We start from the raw sequence: 20,135 nt of genomic DNA, 5'->3' as shown, positions 1-20,135 counted from the left end.
ACTACTACCTTATGTAAGTCAGGCTTTGTACTACTACGTTATGCAAGTCAGGCTTTGTACTACTACGTTATGTAAGTCAGGCTTTGTATACTACCTTATATAAGTCTAGTGGAAATTCCAACTTTAATTCGCTCGGATTTATTCAATAAATACAGCAACTAATCTCTTACTGCAAAAAAATACATTTTTTCAGGCCTTTATGGGCCGTTCTCTATATGTATTACCTGGATGTAGAACATCACATAAGCGTTTAGACAGTCATCTAAAGCTTTTAACCTCTATCGAATTATCCTTAAAAAGGGACCGTTCTGAACCTCTCAGAATAATTTGTTCACCCCTGACGTGTTCAGGGTTGCATATTTTAACCTTACCTCTATCAAATTATCCTTAAAAAGGGACCGTTCTGAACCTCTCAGAATAATTTGTTCACCCCTGACGTATGAGTGTTCAGGGTTGCATATTATTAGTATTTCCATTAACAAATCTCTAGTAATCAATTATAATTAAAAAAAAAATTGTATCTATATTGTCACAGAATCAATACATAAATGTAGGAATTCTTAGTTACTCACATTCAGTGTGTTTCCAATGACTTCCCTTTATCCCTACGACTCGACGAAATAGAAACTCAAACACATTTTTATTTTTTTTAGTTTTTGAGTCACTGTATATAGTATTATACACATTTCTATACTTTATCACAAACTTCAGATGAACGCGTATTTCCAATCTCACACAACTCTCACATATCACAAACACAGGGAATAACACCTAAACAATAGTAACCTGTTACCTCATTTATCAAACATTTGATCAAAACATTACACATTATAATTTGAACTTCACCAAGCCGAGTTCTCTCTCTCTCTCTCGCAAGATCACCCACACACACTAGTCCTTCACTCCACATGAACCTCACCAGTCCTACTGTGATCAACTCAGTACCACGGATCTGGACTTAGGCTAATTAACAATCATGCCCAAGGATACCACATTTAAGAACACTTATCAATGGAGTCCTGCTAGTTTACGTCAGCTGTGGCCCTCTGAAGGAAGACCTCGCTCTGAGCGTAACCTCAACAGGGGCATTTCTTTTTTTTAATAATTTCATCACTTATCGGACAGATAGTAACTGAGGTAGGCTTGGACCATGTCGGAGATCTGGCATCCACCCGCGCACGCTACCTCTCAGATCTCAGGCAACTGCTCAATAATGAGTATGGTTTTCCCTGAGATCCCACTTTCTGATTCCCTGGGCACAGTTTACCCAGATCTTCAGGAGCGGTCAACAGGTGTGAAGTTTCAGATCCTCGTCACCCAAAAAAATGTAAATGGACATTCATACCGAGAGAGATTGAAGTCATTTCTTCAAACAATCATCTTTATTTAATATTGATTAATTATTGCAATAATGAAAGACTAGTTCAAGCCCAACACTCTTGACTGTTGGGCAGAGCAGCCAAAACTTTCCAGGCAAATGCTTTTTCCACCCCTCCCCTGCAGATTGGGTCACCATAAGCCACTTTGGGTTTATCCTGTGGTCATCTGCACTGGGGGGGGGGGGGGGGGGGGGGGGGGGGGGGTTTGTTCTACTCCTCCAGGTTCTCCTCATCTGGGTTACATCTAACCACATCTTATCTATTGGATTTTAGGCTCCTCTCAGTTCACACAGATATTTAAAAATAACATCAATTTCTTACTATTAGTTAAGTATATAATCAAACTATTAATAACAAACTAAATCTGGTAAATATATAATTTTTCTAATATACGTTTTATAATTGTATAAAAAAAAAATGTTTTTTTTTTTTTTTTTTACATTTTAGAAAAACAGTGGTAAAGCATTTCCCCACAGTCAGAGCAGTGGTAAGGTTTCTCTCGGGTGTTTATTTTATAGGTTGCCTGAGAGAATAAAACTCTTCCCACAGTCAGAGCAGTGGTGAGGTTTCTCTGTGTCAGCTGGTGTTTAGTAAGGTGACCCTTCAAGGTGTAACTCCTGTCACACTCTTAGCAGCTGTACGGCCTCCCTCCTGTGTGGACTCTCTGGTGAATCTTTAAGGAATCAGATCTAGAAAAACTAAGTCCACAGGCTGTGCAGCAGTAAGGCTTCTATTTGGAGTGAGTTTGCTGGTGAGATTGAAAGTCACCCGACGTGACAAAACTCTTCCCACACTGATCACAGTGGTGCGGCTTCTTTCCCGTGTGCCTTCTCTTGTGGACTTTAAAAGCAAAGGCCTGGGAAAAACTCTTCCCACAGTCAGGGAAAGGGCACTGGTATGGCCTCTCTCCTGTGTGTCTTCGCTGGTGAATTTGCAAGGTTGCCATTGTGGAAAAGTTGTTCCCGCAGTCTGAGCAAGAGTACGGTTTCTCTCCCTTGTGAAGACGCTCGTGTCCTTTGAGAGACTGTTGCCAAAGGAAGCTCTTGTCACAGTGGGAGCAGTGGTAAGGCTTCTCTCCAGTGTGAATAAGCTGGTGTTTCTTCAATGCACCTGGCGTTGTGCAGCTCGACTCACACTGAGAGCAATGGTACATCTTCTTCTCTGAATGTGTGAACTTGTGACTATTTAAAGAATCACGTCTTGAAAAGCTCTTCTTGCAGTCAGAGCACTGATAGGGTTTTGCTCCTGTGTGTATTCTTCGGTGTGTCCCAAGACTGGTTCTATGTGCAAACTTCTGCCCACATTCAGAGCACTCGTATGGTTTCTCTCCAGTGTGAATCCGCATGTGTTCTTCCAGTGCCCTGGCAGAGGAGAGACTAGCACCGCACTGGGAGCAGCAGTGAGGTTTATCTTCTGTGTGTCTGACCTCATGTTCTTTCAGAGATCTGTTGTTAGTGAAACTCAGCTCGCACTTAGAGCAGTGGTAGGGCTTTTCTCCTGTGTGAATTTGCATGTGAATTTTCAGGTGATCCGACCATCCAAAACTCCTCTGGCAAACATTGCAGCTGTGTGGCTTCTCAGCTGTGTGAATTCTCTTGTGTTTGTACAGGGCTGAATTAGTGGCAAAGCTTAACTTACAGTGGGAACAGTGGAAGGGTTTCTGTCCAGTGTGTGTACGCTTATGCTGCTCTAGAGAATGAGATGATCCTAGCTTCTTGCCACACTGTGGGCATTGGTATCCTTTCTCTCCAGTGTGCACTATGTTATGTCGCAAGAGTCCAGTCTTAACAGCAAACCTTTTCCCGCACTCAGTACATTGGTGGGGCTTCTCTCCAGTATGTCTTAGCTGGTGACATCTTAAAGTACAAATCAGTCTGAAGCTTTTCCCACAGTCAGCACAATGGTAAGGTTTCTCCCCTGTGTGAATCCTCTGATGTATTCTGAGTAACTTAGCGGAGGAAAAGCTTCCTCCGCACTGCTCACAGTGGTGAGGCTTTTCTCCTGTGTGTATTCGTTTGTGTTCAGACAGTGCCGAGGCTTCTGTGAAACTCTTCCCACACTCAGAGCAGTGGAACGGTCTCTCTCCAGTGTGAATCCGCCAGTGAGCTTTTAAGCTTTGTGATGTAGCAAATCTCTTCCCGCAGTCAGAGCAACAGTGTGGTTTTTCGCCGGTGTGTTTTATTCTCTCATGTACCCGTAAACCACTGGAGTATGTAAATCTCTGCCCACATTCTGAGCACTGGTACGGTTTTTCTCCAGTGTGAATCCGCATGTGTCCTTCCAGTGCACTGGCAGAGGAGAGGCTAGCTCCACACTGGGCGCAGCAGTGAGGTTTCTCTCCAGTATGAATTCTCTGGTGTCCTCTAAGGTTTACTTTAGAGGTGTAACTCTTTCCACAGTCAGAGCAGCAGTGAGGTTTCTTCCTCGTGGGTCTCAGCTGTTGTTTCTTGAGGTGTTCTGATCTTGAGACACTTTTCTCTGCCTCGACAGCATCATGATGTTTTGCCTGCCCAGATGACAAGCCCCTTCTACCGAGAGAGTGACGGTTAGGACTGTCCCCTGTGAAGAAAAGACAGACCGTTATGGTTCCTTCATATCGAAGCCAGATTTAGGCCCAGCTTTTCACACTCTTGTAACCGAATTTTAGCAATTAAAATCTTCAATGTAAAATCGCGTTAAATCTTCAAATTGTCAATGTATCCAAGGGTGTAGGGTTGTAATGATTCTACATTCCTAAATATATTGATTTATTAAATCTAGAATCTGCTTCGCAACAAAGCCTCCTTCACTCACGCCGCCAAACATACCCTCGTAAAACTGACTATCCTACCGGTCCTCGACGTCATTTACAAAATAGCTTCCAATACTCGACTCAGCAAACTGGATGCAGTCTATCACAGTGCCATCCGTTTTGTCACCAAAACCCCTTATACCACCCACCACTGCGACTTGTATGCTCTAGTCGGCTGGCCCTCGCTACATATTCATCGCCAGACCCACTGGCTCCAGGTCATCTATAAGTCTATGCTAGGTAAAGCTCCGCCTTAGCTCACTGGTCACCATAGCAACACTCATACCACAGCACGCACTCCAGCAGGTATATCGCACTGGTAATCGCCAAAGCCAATAACTCCTTTGGCTGCCTTTCCTTCCAGTTCTCTGCTGACAATGACTGAAACGAATTGCAAAAATCGAAGCTGGAGACTTATATGTCTTATATGCTGTCTCCAGCTTATATGTCTCTCACAAACTTTAAACATCAGCTATCCGAGCAGCTAACATAGCCCATCTGTAAACCCAATCTACCTACCTCATCTCCATATTGTTTATATTTACCTTTCTGCTCTTTTGCACACCAGTATTTCTACTTGCACATCATCATCTGCACATCTATCCCTCCAGTGTTAATTTGCTATATTGTAATTACTTCGCTACTATGGCCTGTTTATTGCCTTACCTCCTAACGCCATTTGCACTCACTGTATATAGACTTTTTTCCTATTGTGTTTTTGACTCTTGTTTATTCCATGTGTGTTGTTGTTTGTGTCGCACTGCTTTGCTTTATCTTGGCCATGTCGCAGTTGTAAACTAGCCAACCTGGTTAAATAAAGGTGATTTAAAAAATAATAATTGTACATCTTTTAAACAGATTGTATTTAGTGGCAATTAATGACATCCAGGGAGTGTCCCAAAATACATTTATATAACAGCATGAACCCACTTAGCTCCGGCGTTTTCCTGTAGTCGACCAGCAGCACAGACAACCTCTTCAGACCCAGCAGTAAGGTGTTACCAGGAGAGGTACGACCCGGGGACTCCGGGAGGGGTAGGGGGGAGGGGGGTTGGAGGGAGAGTGTTTCCTGTTACCCCAAAAAGAGAGGAGGAGTGTTGTCATATTGGTACAAAACATTAATCCCTCTCTTTAAATTCTTAAACAAAATTCTGGCGACTAACATATATATATATATATATATATAAAAATGAAAATTTAGGCAAAAAGGCGAACTCAGATCCTTCATTCATTAAATCAGATGGCTAAGTCCACACAAAACCCACTGATATCTCCAAGTAGTTGGGAGGAGCTGGCAACACGTGCAAACTTGGACATGATAGCAACCAATTCTGAAACTACACAAAAAATGAATAACTGACCAAATTATGAAAGCATTGTAATTTTCAATTCCGTAAAGTGAGAGGTGAAGCAACTATTGTTTATCAACAACGACAAGCCACCTGGGTCTGAAAACTTGGATGGAAAATGAAAATGAATGAGGATCATAGTGCCACTCCTATTAGCCATCCCTTCAGTCTAAGCATAGAGGAAAGTGTTCACCCTCAGGTCTGGAGGGAAGTAAACGTCATTCCGATACCTGAGAACAGCAACGCATCCACTACAGGCTCAAACAGCCGACCAATCAGCCTGCTACCAACCCTTAGTAAACTTCTGTTTTTTTTTTTTTGTTTTTTTTTGACCAGATGCCATTTCACAGATTTAAAAAATTAACAACTGACTTTCTTACAGGGAGGGGGGCATTCAACATGTACAGCACTGACACAAGTGACTGATGATTGGCTGAAACAAATTGTCGATAAGAAACTTGTGGGAGCCGTTATATTCGACTTTAGTGCAGCTTTTGCCATTATCAATCATAATCTGCTGCCGGGAAAAAGCTGTTATGGCTTCCCTGCTATATTGTGGATCGAGAGTTCTGTCTAACAGAACACAGAGAGTGTTCTTTAATGGAATTCCCTCGCCAACATAATCCAGGTGGAATTCCCCAGGGCAGTTGTCTAGGCCCCTTTGAAAAAAACGGTCTTTACTAATGACCTGCCACTGGCTCTGAGTAAAGACTGTGTGTCTATGTATGACAACACTACACACGTCCTCTACCAACGGGAATTGAAATCGCTGCTACACTTTTTTTTTAAAAAAATTTGATTAAATAGCGTGCCCAATTTTAACTTCCTGCTACTCATGGCAAGAATATAAGATATGCATATCATTCATAGATTTGGATAGAAAACACTCTAAAGTTTCTAGAACTGTTTGAATCATGTCTGTGGGTATTACAGAACTTATGTAGCAGGCAAAACCCCGAAGACTAACTGTTCAGAATTATTTTTTCCCCCTCTCTCTGTTCCCTGAGTTGTCATTGCCAAGGGATATTTCTTAGGAACCTGTTTTAGTTCCTACCGCTTCCACTGGATGTCACCAGTCTTTGGAATTTGGTTGAGGTTATTCCTTTGTGCAATGAAGAAGTAGGCCAACTAGGAACTGGGGACACTGTTGAGAGTTGCGCAAGACGTGGAAAGTATCACTGGTTTGTTTTCATTCCTGTATTGAACACAGAAAGACCCGTCTACAATTTGATCGATTATTAAAGTTTAAAAATACCGAAAGTTGTATTACAAAAGTAGTTTGAAATATTTTGGCAAAGTTCATAGGCAACTTTTGAAATATTTTGTAGTGACGTTGCGTTTTTTGTAAGCTGTTTTTTCTGGATCAAACGTGCTTTATAAATTGACATTTTGGGTATATATGGACGGAATTAATCGAACAAAAGGACCATTTGTGATGTTTATGGGACATATTGGAGAGCCAACAAAAGAAGCCCGTCAAAAGTAATGCATGTTTTAAATTTTATTTCAGCATTTTGTGTAGCGCCTGCAGGGTTGAAATATGACAACCCCTTTGTTTACTGCTGGTGCTATCATCAGTTAACCTCTTGAAGCGGGGGCACTATTTTTATGTTTGGAAAAATAACGTTCCCAAAGTAAACGGCCTATTTCTCAGCACCAGGTGCTAGAATATGCATATAATCCACAGATTAGGATAGAAAACACTCCAAAGTTTCCAAAACTGTCAAAATATTGTCTGTGAATATAACAGAACTGATATTGCAGGCGAAAGCCTGAGAAAAATCCAATCAGGAAGTGACTCTTATCTTGAAACCCCTGTATTCCTATGCATCCCTATTGACCATTGAAAGGGATATCAACCAGATTCCTTTTTCTGTGGCTTCCCTAAAGTGTTTAGACATAGTTTCAGGCTTTTATTTTAAAGAATTGCGTAAGCAGACAGGTGGGGGCTCTCAGAGTGATTTGTGCGCAAAAGAGAGAGGCGGCCATTGTTACTCCTGGTCCTAGTGAAAAGCCAACTGTCCCAGTTGATATATTATCGAATAGATATTTGAAAAACTGCGTTGTCGTGACCGCTCTTTCCGGTGGATTCCTGAGCATAACGCACCAAACTAACGGAGGTATTTGGATATAAAAAAATATCTTTATGGAACAAAAGGAACATTTGTTGTCTAACTGGGAGTCTCGTGAGTGAAAACATCCGAAGATCATCAAAGGTAAACGATTAATTTGATTGCTTTTCTGATTTTCGTGACCAAGTTACCTGATGCTAGGTGTACTTATTGTTTTGCTCTGCTATCGTTAAACTTATACAAACGCTTGTATTGCTTTCGTTGTTAAGCATAATTTCAAAATCTGAGACGACAGGGTGATTAACAAAAGGCTAAGCTGTGTTTCGCTATATTTCACTTGTGATTTCATGAATATTTTCTAGTAATATTATTTGACTGTTGCGCTATGCTATTCAGCGTTGCTGATGACAAATATACCGGATCCGGTATAACGCAATCAACAAGGTAGGTCGTACAGACCCTAGTTATGTTGCATCTGGACTGCTGTCCAGTCATGTGGTCAGGTGCCACAAAGAGGAACTTAAAGTTACAATTGACTCAGAACAGAGCAGCACGGCTGGCCCTTAAATGTACACGGAGAACTAACAATGATATGCATGTCAATTTCTCCTGGCTCAAAGTAGAGGAGAGATGCATCACTGCTTGTATTTGTGAGAGGTGTTGACAAGCTGAATGCACCGAGCTGTCTGTTTGAACTACTGGCACACATCTCAGACACCCAATCATACCCCGCATACTAGAGGTCGACCAACTATGATTTTTCAACGCCGATACCGATTATTGGAGGACCCAAAAAGGCCAATACCGATTAAATCGGCCGATTATTATTTATTTATTTGTAATAATGACAATTACAACAATAATTACAACAATACTGAATGAACACTTATTTTAACTTAATATAATACATCAATAAAATCAATTTAGCCTCAAATAAATAATGAAACATGTTCAATTTGGTTTCAATAATGCAAAAGCACAGTGTTGGAGAAGAAAGTAAAAGTGCAATATGTGCCATGTAAAAAAGCTAACATTTAAGTTCCTTGCTCAGAATATGAGAACATATGAAAGCTGGTGGTTCCTTTTAACATGAGACTTCAACATTCCAAGGTAAGAGGTTTTAGGCTGTAATTAATATAGTATTTATAGGACTATTTCTCTCTATATAATTTCTTTCATATACGTTTGATTATTGGATGTTCTTATAGGCACTTTAGTATTGCCAGTATAACAGTATAGCTTTTACGTCCCTCTCCTCGCTCCTACCAGGGCTCGAACCAGGAACACATATAGGACTATTCGGAATCGAATGCTGTGCATTGAGCTGTTTATGACATCATCGCTCAGACCAGACCACCGCTCAGTCAGACTGCTCTATCAAATAAAAAATCATAGACTTAATTATAACATAATAACACACTGAAATACGAGCCTTAGGTCATTAATAATCGATTCCTGAAATTATAATTTCGAAAACACAGCGTTTATTATTTCAGTGAAATATGGAACCGTTCCGTATTTTATCTAACGGGTGGCATCCCTAAGTCTAAATATTGCTGTTACATTGTACAACCTTCAATGTTATGACACTCTAGACCCAAACTGCTACAGACCTATATCTATCCTACCCTGTCTTTCTAAGGTCTTTGAAAGCCAAGTTAACAAACAGATTACCGACCATTTCGAATCCCACCGTACCTTCTCCGCTATGCAATCTGGTTTCAGAGCTGGTCATGGGTGCACCTCAGCCACGCTCAAGGTCCTAAACGACATCATAACTGCCATCGATAAGAAACATTACTGTGCAGCCGTATTCATCGACCTGGCCAAGGCTTTCGACTCTGTCAATCACCACATTCTTATTTGCAGACTCGATAGCCTTGGTTTCTAAAATGATTGCCATGCCTGGTTTACCAACAACTTCTCTGATAGAGTTCAGTGTGTCAAATCGGGGGGCCTGTTCTCTGGACGTCTGGCAGTCTCTATGGGGGTGCCACAGGGTTCAATTCTCGGGCTGACTCTTCTCTGTATACATCAATGATGTCGCTCTTGCTGCTGGTGATTCTCTGATCCACCTCTACGCAGACGACACCATTCTGTATACTTCTGGCCCCTCTTTGGACACTGTGTTAAATAACCTCCAGATGAGCTTAAATGCCATACAACTCTCCTTCAGTGGCCTCCAACTGCTCTTAAACACAAGTAAAACTAAATGCAAAACATACCCTCGTAAAATTGACCATCCTACCGATCCTCGACTTCGGTTATGTCATCTATAAAATAGCCTCCAACACTCTACTCAACCAATTGGATGCAGTCTATCACAGTGCCATCCGTTTTGTCACCAAAGACCCATACACTACCCACCATTGCAACCTGTACGCTCTCGTTGGTTGGCCCTCGCTTCATACTCGTCGCCAAACCCACTGGCTACAGGTTATCTACAAGTCTCTGCTAGGTAAAGCCCCGCCTTAAATCAGCTCACTGGTCGCCATAGCAGCACGCGCTTCAGCAGGTATATCTCACTGGTCACCCCCAAAGCCAATTCCTCCTTTGGTCGTCTTTCCTTCCAGTTCTCTGCTGCCAATGACTGGAACGAACTGCAAAATCTCTGAAGCTGGAGACTCATATCTCCCTCACTAGCTTTAAGCACCAGATGTCAGAGCAGCTCACAGATCACTGCACCTGTGCACAGCCCATCTGTAAACAGCCCATCTATCTACCTACCTCATCCCCATATTGGTATTTATTTATCTTGCTCCTTTGCACCCCAGTATCTCTACTTGCACATTCATCTTCTGCACATCTACCATTCCAGTGTTTAATTGCTATTTTGTAATTACTTCACCACCATGGCCTATTCATTTCCTTAACTTACCTCATTTGCACTCACTGTATATAGACTTTTTGTTTTCTTTTGTTCTACTGAATTATTGACTGTATGTTTTGTTTATTCCATGTGTAACTCTGTGTTGTTGTATGTGTCGAACTGCTATGTTTTATCTTGGTCAGGTCGCAGTTGTAAATGAGAACTTGTTCTCAACTTGCCTACCTGGTTAAATAAAGGTGAAATATATATATTTTTTTTTAAATGCCACAATTGCATAAAATTCTGGCAAATTTAGTTCGCAGCATATACCAATGAATGCAAGAGAAGTGACATTTCACCTGGTTAATATTGCCTGCTGACCTGGATTTCTTTTAGCTAAATATGCAGGTTTAAAAATATATATTTCTGTGTATTGATTTTAAGAAAGGCATTGATACTTATTTTCCACCATAATTTGCAAATAAATTCAAAAATGTGATTTTCTAAAAAAAATACATCTCCTCATTTTGTCTGTCATAGTTGAAGTGTACGTATGATGAACATTACAGGCCTCTCCCATCTTTTTAAGTGGGAGAACTTGCACAATTGGTGGCTGACTAAATACTTTTTTGCCCCACTGTATAGTATAATACAGTAGGTCTAACTAACCAGACTAATTATAGTATACTACAGTAGGTCTATCCATTCAGACTAATTATAGTATACTACAGTAGGCCTAACTAACCAGACTAATTATAGTATACTACAGTAGACCTAACTAACCAGACTAATTATAGTATACTACAGTAGACCTATCTAACCAGACTAATTATAGTATACTACAGTAGGTCTATCCATTCATACTAATTATAGTATACTACAGTAGACCTAACTAACCAGACGAATTATAGTATACTACAGTAGGTCTATCCATTCAGACTAATTATAGTATACTACAGTAGGCCTAACTAACCAGACTAATTATAGTATACTACAGTAGACCTAACTAACCAGACTAATTATAGTATATTACAGTAGACCTATCTAACCAGACTAATTATAGTATACTACAGTAGACCTATCTAACCAGACTAATTATAGTATACTACAGTAGACCTAACTAACCAGACTAATTATAGTATACTACAGTAGACCTATCCATTCAGACTAATTATAGTATACTACAGTAGACCTATCCATTCAGACTAATTATAGTATACTACTAACCAGACTAATTATAATATACTACAGTAGACCTAACTAACCAGACTAATTATAGTATACTACAGTAGACCTAACTAACCAGACTAATTATAGTATACTACAGTAGACCTAATTAACCAGACTAATTATAGTATACTACAGTAGACCTAACTAACCAGACTAATTATAGTATACTACAGTAGACCTATCCATTCAGACTAATTATAGTATACTACTAACCAGACTAATTATAATATACTACAGTAGACCTAACTAACCAGACTAATTATAGTATACTACAGTAGACCTAATTAACCAGACTAATTATAGTATACTACAGTAGACCTAACTAACCAGACTAATTATAGTATACTATAGTAGACCTATCCATTCAGGCTAATTATAGTATACTACAGTAGGTCTACAGACCAAATTAACTTAACTGTTGGCCGCAGCAAAACATTGGATTTTCCTAAACGAGCTACCGACTGGAGACCTGGACATATGTCTGTTCCTGAAAGACCTTGATTCTGATATTGTGCAGACCAAATTAACCTTAACCGTGTCAGGAGCAGACAAATATGCCCGGCTCTCCAGTTGGTAGCTCGTTCAGGAAAATCCAAGGCTTTGCTGCGGCCTACTTTAGCAATCTTCCATTCAGCAATTCACGGCCATTATTACCGTTCGGGAAGAGCAACGAGATATGAAACGATGTAAACAATACTTAGTAAAGCAAAATTAATTAAACAATAAATGAAACTGTGCTATAAGTTAAATAAATGTGTCACCATCTGACGGAGCTCCGTGAAACGTGTTACCACGTTCGTGGCCGCCGAGGTGTTTTTATTTATATTTTACATGTATCTTAACTCACCTGATTCATTGTAGACACTCGTTTACGGTCGGTCGTTTGCAGAGTTCAGACCAAGTGAACCAGGTGAGATGTTTATTCCTAGTCTGTTGAATTGTAGATTAGGGAGGTAGAGTTTATTCTAACCTGTGACTCTCTGCCTAAAGTCCCGAAAGAAAAGACCGACTCCCTGCCTTCACATCCGGTTCCATTGAAAACATTTCCTTCACGTTACCATTCCGCTGGTCGCAGATCATGAAATGGCCGCAGAAAAGGCGGATATGTTTTTCAAAATAAGAGTCGTCCTCCAATAACAAGCGAATTTATAGATTTTTGAAGCACTATATTACAGTACAACTGTGCACAGCATTGAAACCGCATAGGGAGGAAAAAAACACAGATCTTTTGATGCATTTTTAAATTGCATGTTATTACACTGAACACAAATATTAATGCAACATGTAAAGTGTTAGTCCCATGTTTCATACCAACAAAATGCTTATTTATTTACATCCCTGTTAGGGAGCATTTATCTTTTGCCAAAATAATCCATCCAGGTGTTTTTTTAAACAGCATGATCATTACACAGGTGCACCTTGTGCCGAGGACAATAATAAAAGGCTGCTCTAAAATGTGTAGTTTTGTCACACAACATGATGCCACAGATGTATCAAGTTTTGAGAGAACCTGCAACTGGCATGCTGTCTGCAGGAATGTCCACCAGAGCTGTGGCTTGATAATTTAATGTTAATTTCTCTACCATAACCTACCTCCAACATCATTTGAGTGTATTTGGCAGTACGTCCAACCGGCCTCACAACCACAGACCATCCTAGGATATATGGTATATTCTAGAATTCGTCCATGTTGTCATAATGATAGTTTAACCAGGTTTCTAGGATATATAGTATGTTCTAGAATTCATCCATGATGTCATAATGATAATTTAACCAGGTTTCTAGGATATATGGGATATTCTAGAATTCATCCATGATGTCATAATGACAGTTTAACCAGGTTTCTAGGATATATAGTATATTCTAGAATTCATCCTCACCGCTGCTCCCTCCCCTCAGACTGACTTTTAGATGCCATCAGTCCAGTAATAATTTATAAAAAATAAAATAATAAAAGTTGTCAAGTAATACAACAAATTATCTATTACCAGTTTGATCATATACCTCAAATATCAAAATATAATGTCAAAATGGTCTGAGAAGAACAACATTGGCAGGACAATTCAAGCAGAGCCAATACGCAGTGTCAATGTATTGGGTCTTTAGCCCACTGCACAAACCTCATTGATACAGAACTGTTTTTAATTGGTTAATGTTGCATAGGCTTACGTTTAAAAACTAAATCTGAGTGGTAGGTCTTAGCTTGCATTTTGACTGGGGAAAGAGAGGTTTGTGACCACATATGCTCTCTCTAATTCTCTCTTTCTTTCTCTCTCTCTCTCGGAGGACCTGAGCCCTAGGACCATGCCCCAGGAATACCTGACCACTGTACTAAGTAAATGACCTTGATAACAGCATTTTCAGGATGTTAAATGTAACAACAATATTTTTTTTCTCCAAAAAACAATCTATTAGTATGGTTTTTGAACACTATAAATTTGCTTGCATCATGATCAGAGCTCTATAATAACAGATAATGGCATGTTTATAGGCTGAGCAGAGCTCTGTAATAATAGATAATGGCATGTTTATAGGCTGAGCAGAGCTCTATCATAATGATAATGTTTATAGGCTGAGCAGAGCTCTATCATAATGATAATGTTTATAGGCTGAGCAGAGATCTATCATAATGATAATGTTTATAGGCTGAGCAGAGCTCTATAATAATAGATAATGGCATGTTTATAGGCTGATCAGAGCTCTATAATAATAGATCATGTCATGTTTATAGGCTGAGCAGAGCTCTGTAATAATAGATCATGTCTTGTTTATAGGCTGAGCAGAGCTCTATAATAATAGATAATGTCATGTTTATAGGCTGATCAGAGCTCTATAATAATAGATCATGTCATGTTTATAGGCTGAGCAGAGCTCTGTAATAATAGATAATGTCTTGTTTACAGGCTGAGCAGAGCTCTATAATAATAGATAATGTCATGTTTATAGGCTGATCAGAGCTCTCTAATAATAGATAATGTCATGTTTATAGGCTGATCAGAGCTCTATAATAATAGATAATGTCATGTTTATAGGCTGAGCAGAGCTCTCTAATAATAGATAATGTCATGTTTATAGGCTGAGCAGAGCTCTATAATAATAGATAATGGCATGTTGAGGCTGATCAGAGCTCTATAATAATAGATGTCATGTTTACAGGCTGAGCAGAGCTCTATAATAATAGATAATGTCATGTTTACAGGCTGAGCAGAGCTCTATAATAATAGATAATGTCATGGTTACAGGCTGAGCAGAGCTCTATAATAATAGATAATGTAATGTATTTAATCTGAGCAGAGCTCCATATTAATAGATAGTTTATTCATAGGTTTCATTGGATCCATAGTTAAAAAGGGATAGCCCCCTTTTTTGAAATTTTAGCCTAAAAAGACATTCCCAAATCTGACTGCCTGTAGCTCAGGACCTGAAGCAAGGATATGCATATTATTGGTACCATTTGAAAGGAAAGACTATGAAGTTTGTGGAAATGTGAATTGAATGTAGGAGAATAAAACACAATAGATCTGGTAGAGGAAAATACAAAGAAAAAAAACATTTTTTTCTACCACCATCTTTGAAATGCAACAGAAAGGTCCCACATCACTCTGGATGTAGTTCCAGCCATCACTCTGGATGTAGTTCCAGCCATCACTCTGGATGTAGTTCTAGCCATCACTCTGGATGTAGTTCTAGCCATCACTCTGGATGTAGTTTTAGCCATCACTCTGGATGTAGTTCCAGCCATCACTCTGGATGTAGTTCTAGCCATCACTCTGGATGTAGTTCTAGCCATCACTCTGGATGTAGTTCTAGCCATCACTCTGGATGTAGTTCTAGCCATCACTCTGGATGTAGTTCTAGCCATCACTCTGGTCGTAGTTCTAGCCATCACTCTGGATGTAGTTCTAGCCATCACTCTGGATGTAGTTCTAGCCATCACTCTGGATGTAGTTCTAGCCATCACTCTGGATGTAGTTCTAGCCATCACTCTGGATGTAGTTCTAGCCATCACTCTGGATGTAGTTCTAGCCATCACTCTGGATGTAGTTCCAGCCATCACTCTGGATGTAGTTCCAGCCATCACTCTGGATGTAGTTCCAGCCATCACTCTGGATGTAGTTCTAGCCATCACTCTGGATGTAGTTCCAGCCATCACTCTGGATGTAGTTCCAGCCATCACTCTGGATGTAGTTCCAGCCATCACTCTGGATGTAGTTCTAGCCATCACTCTGGATGTAGTTCTAGCCATCACTCTGGATGTAGTTCTAGCCATTACTCTGGATGTAGTTCTAGCCATCACTCTGGATGTAGTTCCAGCCATCACTCTGGATGTAGTTCCAGCCATCACTCTGGATGTAGTTCTAGCCATCACTCTGGTCGTAGTTCTAGACATCACTCTGGATGTAGTTCTAGCCATCACTCTGGATGTAGTTCTAGCCATCACTCTGGTCGTAGTTCTAGCCATCACTCTGGATGTAGTTCTAGCCATCACTCTGGTCGTAGTTCCAGCCATCACTCTGGATGTAGTTCTAGCCATCACTCTGGATGTAGTTCTAGCCATCACTCTGGATGTAGTTCTAGCCATCACTCTGGTCGTAGTTCTAGCCATCACTCTGGTCGTAGTTCTAGCCATCACTCTGGATGTAGTTCTAGCCATCACTCTGGATGTAGTTCTAGCCATCACTCTGGATGTAGTTCTAGCCATCACTCTGGTCGTAGTTCTAGCCATCACTCTGGATGTAGTTCTAGCCATCACTCTGGATGTAGTTCCAGCCATCACTCTGGATGTAGTTCTAGCCATCACTCTGGATGTAGTTCTAGACATCACTCTGGATGTAGTTCTAGCCATCACTCTGGATGTAGTTCTAGCCATCACTCTGGTCGTAGTTCTAGCCATCACTCTGGATGTAGTTCCAGCCATCACTCTGGTCGTAGTTCCAGCCATCACTCTGGATGTAGTTCTAGCCATCACTCTGGATGTAGTTCTAGCCATCACTCTGGATGTAGTTCTAGCCATCACTCTGGTCGTAGTTCTAGCCATCACTCTGGATGTAGTTCTAGCCATCACGCCGGAATTTTAAATATCTATGACATAACATTGAAGGTTTTACAATGTAACAGCAATATTTAGACTTATGGATGCCACCCGTTATATAAAATACGGAACGGTTCCGTATTTCACTTAAAGAAATGATAGTTTCCGTTTTTGACCATATTAATGACCTAAGGCTCGTATTTCTGTGTGTTTATTTTATTATAATTAAGTCTATTATTTGATATTTGATAGAGCAGTCTGACTGAGCGGTGGTAGGCAGCACATTCATTCAAACCAGCACTTTCCTGTGTTTGCCAGCAGCTCTTCGCAATGCTTGAAGCTCAGCTCTGTTTATGACTTCAAGCCTATCAACTCCCGAGATTAGGCTGGCAATAATACAATGCCTATAAGAACATCCAATAGTCAAAGGTATATGAAATACAAAATGGTATAGAGAGAAATAGTCCTATAATTCCTATAATAACGATAACCTAAAACCTCTTAACTGTGAATATTGAAGACTCATGTTAAAAGGAACCACCAGCTTTCATATGTTCTCATGTTCTGAGCAAGGAACTTAAACGTTAGCTTTTTTACATGGCACATATTGCACTTTTACTTTCTTCTCCAACACTTTGTTTTTGCATTATTTAAACCAAATTGAACATGTTTCATTATTTATTTGAGACTAAATAGATGTTTATTTATGTATTAAGTTAAGTGTTCATTCAGTATTGTTGTAATTGTCATTATTACAAATATATTTAAAAATTGGTATCAGCTTTTTTTAGTCCTCCAATATTCGGTATCGGCGTGGAAAAATCATAATCGGTCGACCTCTAGTTTAGATCCCTGTTTCATGGATGTCATACAGGGTTGTAGCACAATACGTTCAGAAGAGGTTCCACTACACCGAGTCACTACAAGTCCAGAAGAGGTTCCACTACACCGAGTCACTACAAGTCCAGAAGAGGTTCCACTACACCGAGTCACAACACGTCCAGAAGAGGGCGCTTCCACTACACCGAGTCACTACAAGTCCAGAAGAGGTTCCACTACACCGAGTCACTACAAGTCCAGAAGAGGTTCCACTACACCGAGTCACAACACGTCCAGAAGAGTGTGCTTCCACTACACCAAGTCACTACAAGTCCAGAAGAGGTTCCACTACACCGAGTCACTACAAGTCCAGAAGAGGGCGCTTCCACTACACCGAGTCACTACAAGTCCAGAAGAGGTTCCACTACACCGAGTCACAACACGTCCAGAAGAGTGTGCTTCCACTACACCGAGTCACAACACGTCCAGAAGTGTGTGCTTCCACAACACCGAGTCACAACACGTCCAGAAGAGGGCGCTTCCACTACACCGAGTCACAACACGTCCAGAAGAGTGTGCTTCCACTACACCGAGTCACAACACGTCCAGAAGAGGGCGCTTCCACTACACCGAGTCACAACACGTCCAGAAGAGGGCGCTTCCACTACACCGAGTCACAACACGTCCAGAAGAGTGTGCTTCCACTACACCGAGTCACAACACGTCCAGAAGAGGGCGCTTCCACTACACCGAGTCACAACACGTCCAGAAGAGGGCGCTTCCACTACACCGAGTCACAACACGTCCAGAAGAGGGCGCTTCCACTACACCGAGTCACAACACGTCCAGAAGAGGGCGCTTCCACTACACCGAGTCACAACACGTCCAGAAGAGGGCGCTTCCACTACACCGAGTCACTACATGTCCAGACTTGTAAAAATGTCACTTCTGTAATGCATTTATTCCATTCCTCGTACCTAATGTTTTGTCCTGTGTAATTGCGTGTCTTGTTTGCTAAAAAAAATCCATAGTTTTATTAATCAAACACATTTTATGTGACGTCTTTCCATTGTTGTCCAATGAAGTAAAGGACTTCAAGCGTGCTCTACCACTCAATATTTTATAAATATCCATTATTTAACACCTACTGTGTACCTGTGATTGTCCTGATTGTTCATCTAATTCTATGCATCCGTTGCCAAACCAAATCTGCAGTGCAATGGCGGGCTGCTCCTTCTCCGTTAAGAAACAACGACCCCTCGGGCAGAGGTCGCATTTAAATAGTACTTTTATTAAAAGCTACGGATTTCAGAAAACAAAGAGGCACGCAATTACACAGGACAAACATAGGTACAAGGAATTAAAATAACTGACATTTTTACAAGTACAGACTTTTAGTGACTCGATGTTGTGGTGGAACCTCATTCTGGACTCCTTAAGCTAGAACCCTGCATGGAAGATAGAACCCTGCACGGAAGATAGAACCCTGTATGAAAGAAATAGGAATGAATAGAAAAGGCATCTGTATTCAAGTCAATGAAGGCATCATGTAGGGTTTCCCACACTCTGTCCTCAGAACCCCAAGGGGAAGCACGTTTTGTTTTCTCCTCCCCTCCTAGCACTGCACAGCTAATTCAAATGAACATTCCAAAACACCATGGAAATGATTGCATCACAATACAAGGCAGACATTGTGAGTGTACCTATGTGTTTACCAGTCAATTTCCAGGGTTGGACCTTCCAAGCCCATTCTATTCATTCTTATTCCTATGGTATGGTATTACAGTGATCTAAACTAGAGACAGAGTTGGTGCCAACCACTTACAGGAGGGTGGCTCTCCAGGAACAGGGTTGAAGAGCCCTGTTTCACAGCGTAGTTTTAACAATTCCTACAGTACTAAACAACATATTCAAGTGTAAAACTTCAGTAGAATGGCCCTTTAAAACCACACATGGGTTTAACAATTGCATAGTTTGTGGTCCTTGTTAAGACAGTACTCACTCATGGTGTTAATCAGATCTCCTGTCTCCTCCTCCTCCCCTTCCTCCAATGTGACAGTCATCTCCCCCTCCTCTCCTTCTTCCTCAACTCCAAACACGTCTTCCTCTTCTTTCACCGTGACAGTCATCTCCTCCTCTTTCACTCCTTCAATTGCATCTTCTTCTTCTTTCACAGTAATTTCTTCCTCTTCTTCTTTCACAGTAACAGCCTCACCCTCTACTTCTCTTTTAACAGTCTCCTCTTCTTTACCAGGGGTGAAGTAGCTTAGTGAGCTCATGGTTGGGAATGTTAGCTAGCTAGTTAGCCTAGCACTAGGCTAATGCTATTTTAGCGATTCAGATAGTTACTAGCAACGTAAAGGGGATAACTACCTATACGACAAAAGTGTAATTACAACAAAGTGGCTAATTTACATCGAAAGCGTATACAGAGCTTAAATGTTTCGGCTGTGTTGGCTAGCAAAGCTACCGAAGTGGCTGACAAGCTGCTGTTGTTGAGGAAGCGTCCCGTCCACTAGATTATACGTCACGCTGGCAGCGTCGCCTGAAAGATGCTCATCCGCTGACTGGAGTAGACAACGCAGTTAAGGAAAATATGTATTTTATTTTTTATGTATTTAATTAAACGATGTTATATTGAGATGTATAAAGAG

The 20,135-nt window shown here is 40.7% G+C and overlaps 1 protein-coding gene across 2 annotated transcripts; it reads right to left on the bottom strand.

The window, feature by feature from the left end:
* Positions 1-512: 512 nt before the first annotated feature.
* Positions 513-20,024, bottom strand: LOC110487310 (uncharacterized). 2 transcript variants are annotated; one of them, XR_016485547.1, is made up of 3 exons: positions 19,484-20,024; positions 5,101-5,239; positions 513-3,938 (listed from the first exon to the last, which is right to left on the bottom strand). XR_016485547.1 is itself a non-coding variant. In XM_036948672.2 (3 exons), exons 1-3 carry the CDS (start codon positions 12,484-12,486, stop codon positions 2,110-2,112), a joined length of 1,977 nt encoding a protein of 658 aa, XP_036804567.2. In that variant the 5' UTR covers positions 12,487-12,652; the 3' UTR covers positions 1,363-2,109. The 2 variants fall into 2 exon arrangements, 1 of the variants encoding a protein (XP_036804567.2); XM_036948672.2 differs by lacking the exon at positions 19,484-20,024 and adding an exon at positions 12,478-12,652 and having other exon boundaries at positions 1,363-3,938.
* Between the last annotated feature and the right edge of the window lie 111 nt (positions 20,025-20,135).

Source organism: Oncorhynchus mykiss, chromosome 13 (genome assembly GCF_057628025.1).
Source record: "Oncorhynchus mykiss isolate SJ-2025 chromosome 13, ASM5762802v1, whole genome shotgun sequence".
Taxonomy (NCBI): Eukaryota; Metazoa; Chordata; class Actinopteri; order Salmoniformes; family Salmonidae; genus Oncorhynchus; species Oncorhynchus mykiss.
Note: the sequence above shows the minus strand (reverse complement) of the source record. Positions and strands in the feature narration are given on the sequence as shown.

Excerpts from the sequence above, each read along its gene's own strand:
- LOC110487310 (XM_036948672.2), bottom strand. Across the intron at positions 3,939-5,100 it reads CAGGAAAACGCCGGAGCTAA|GGGACAGTCCTAACCGTCAC; the intron begins GTGGGTTCATGC and ends TTTTCTTCACAG.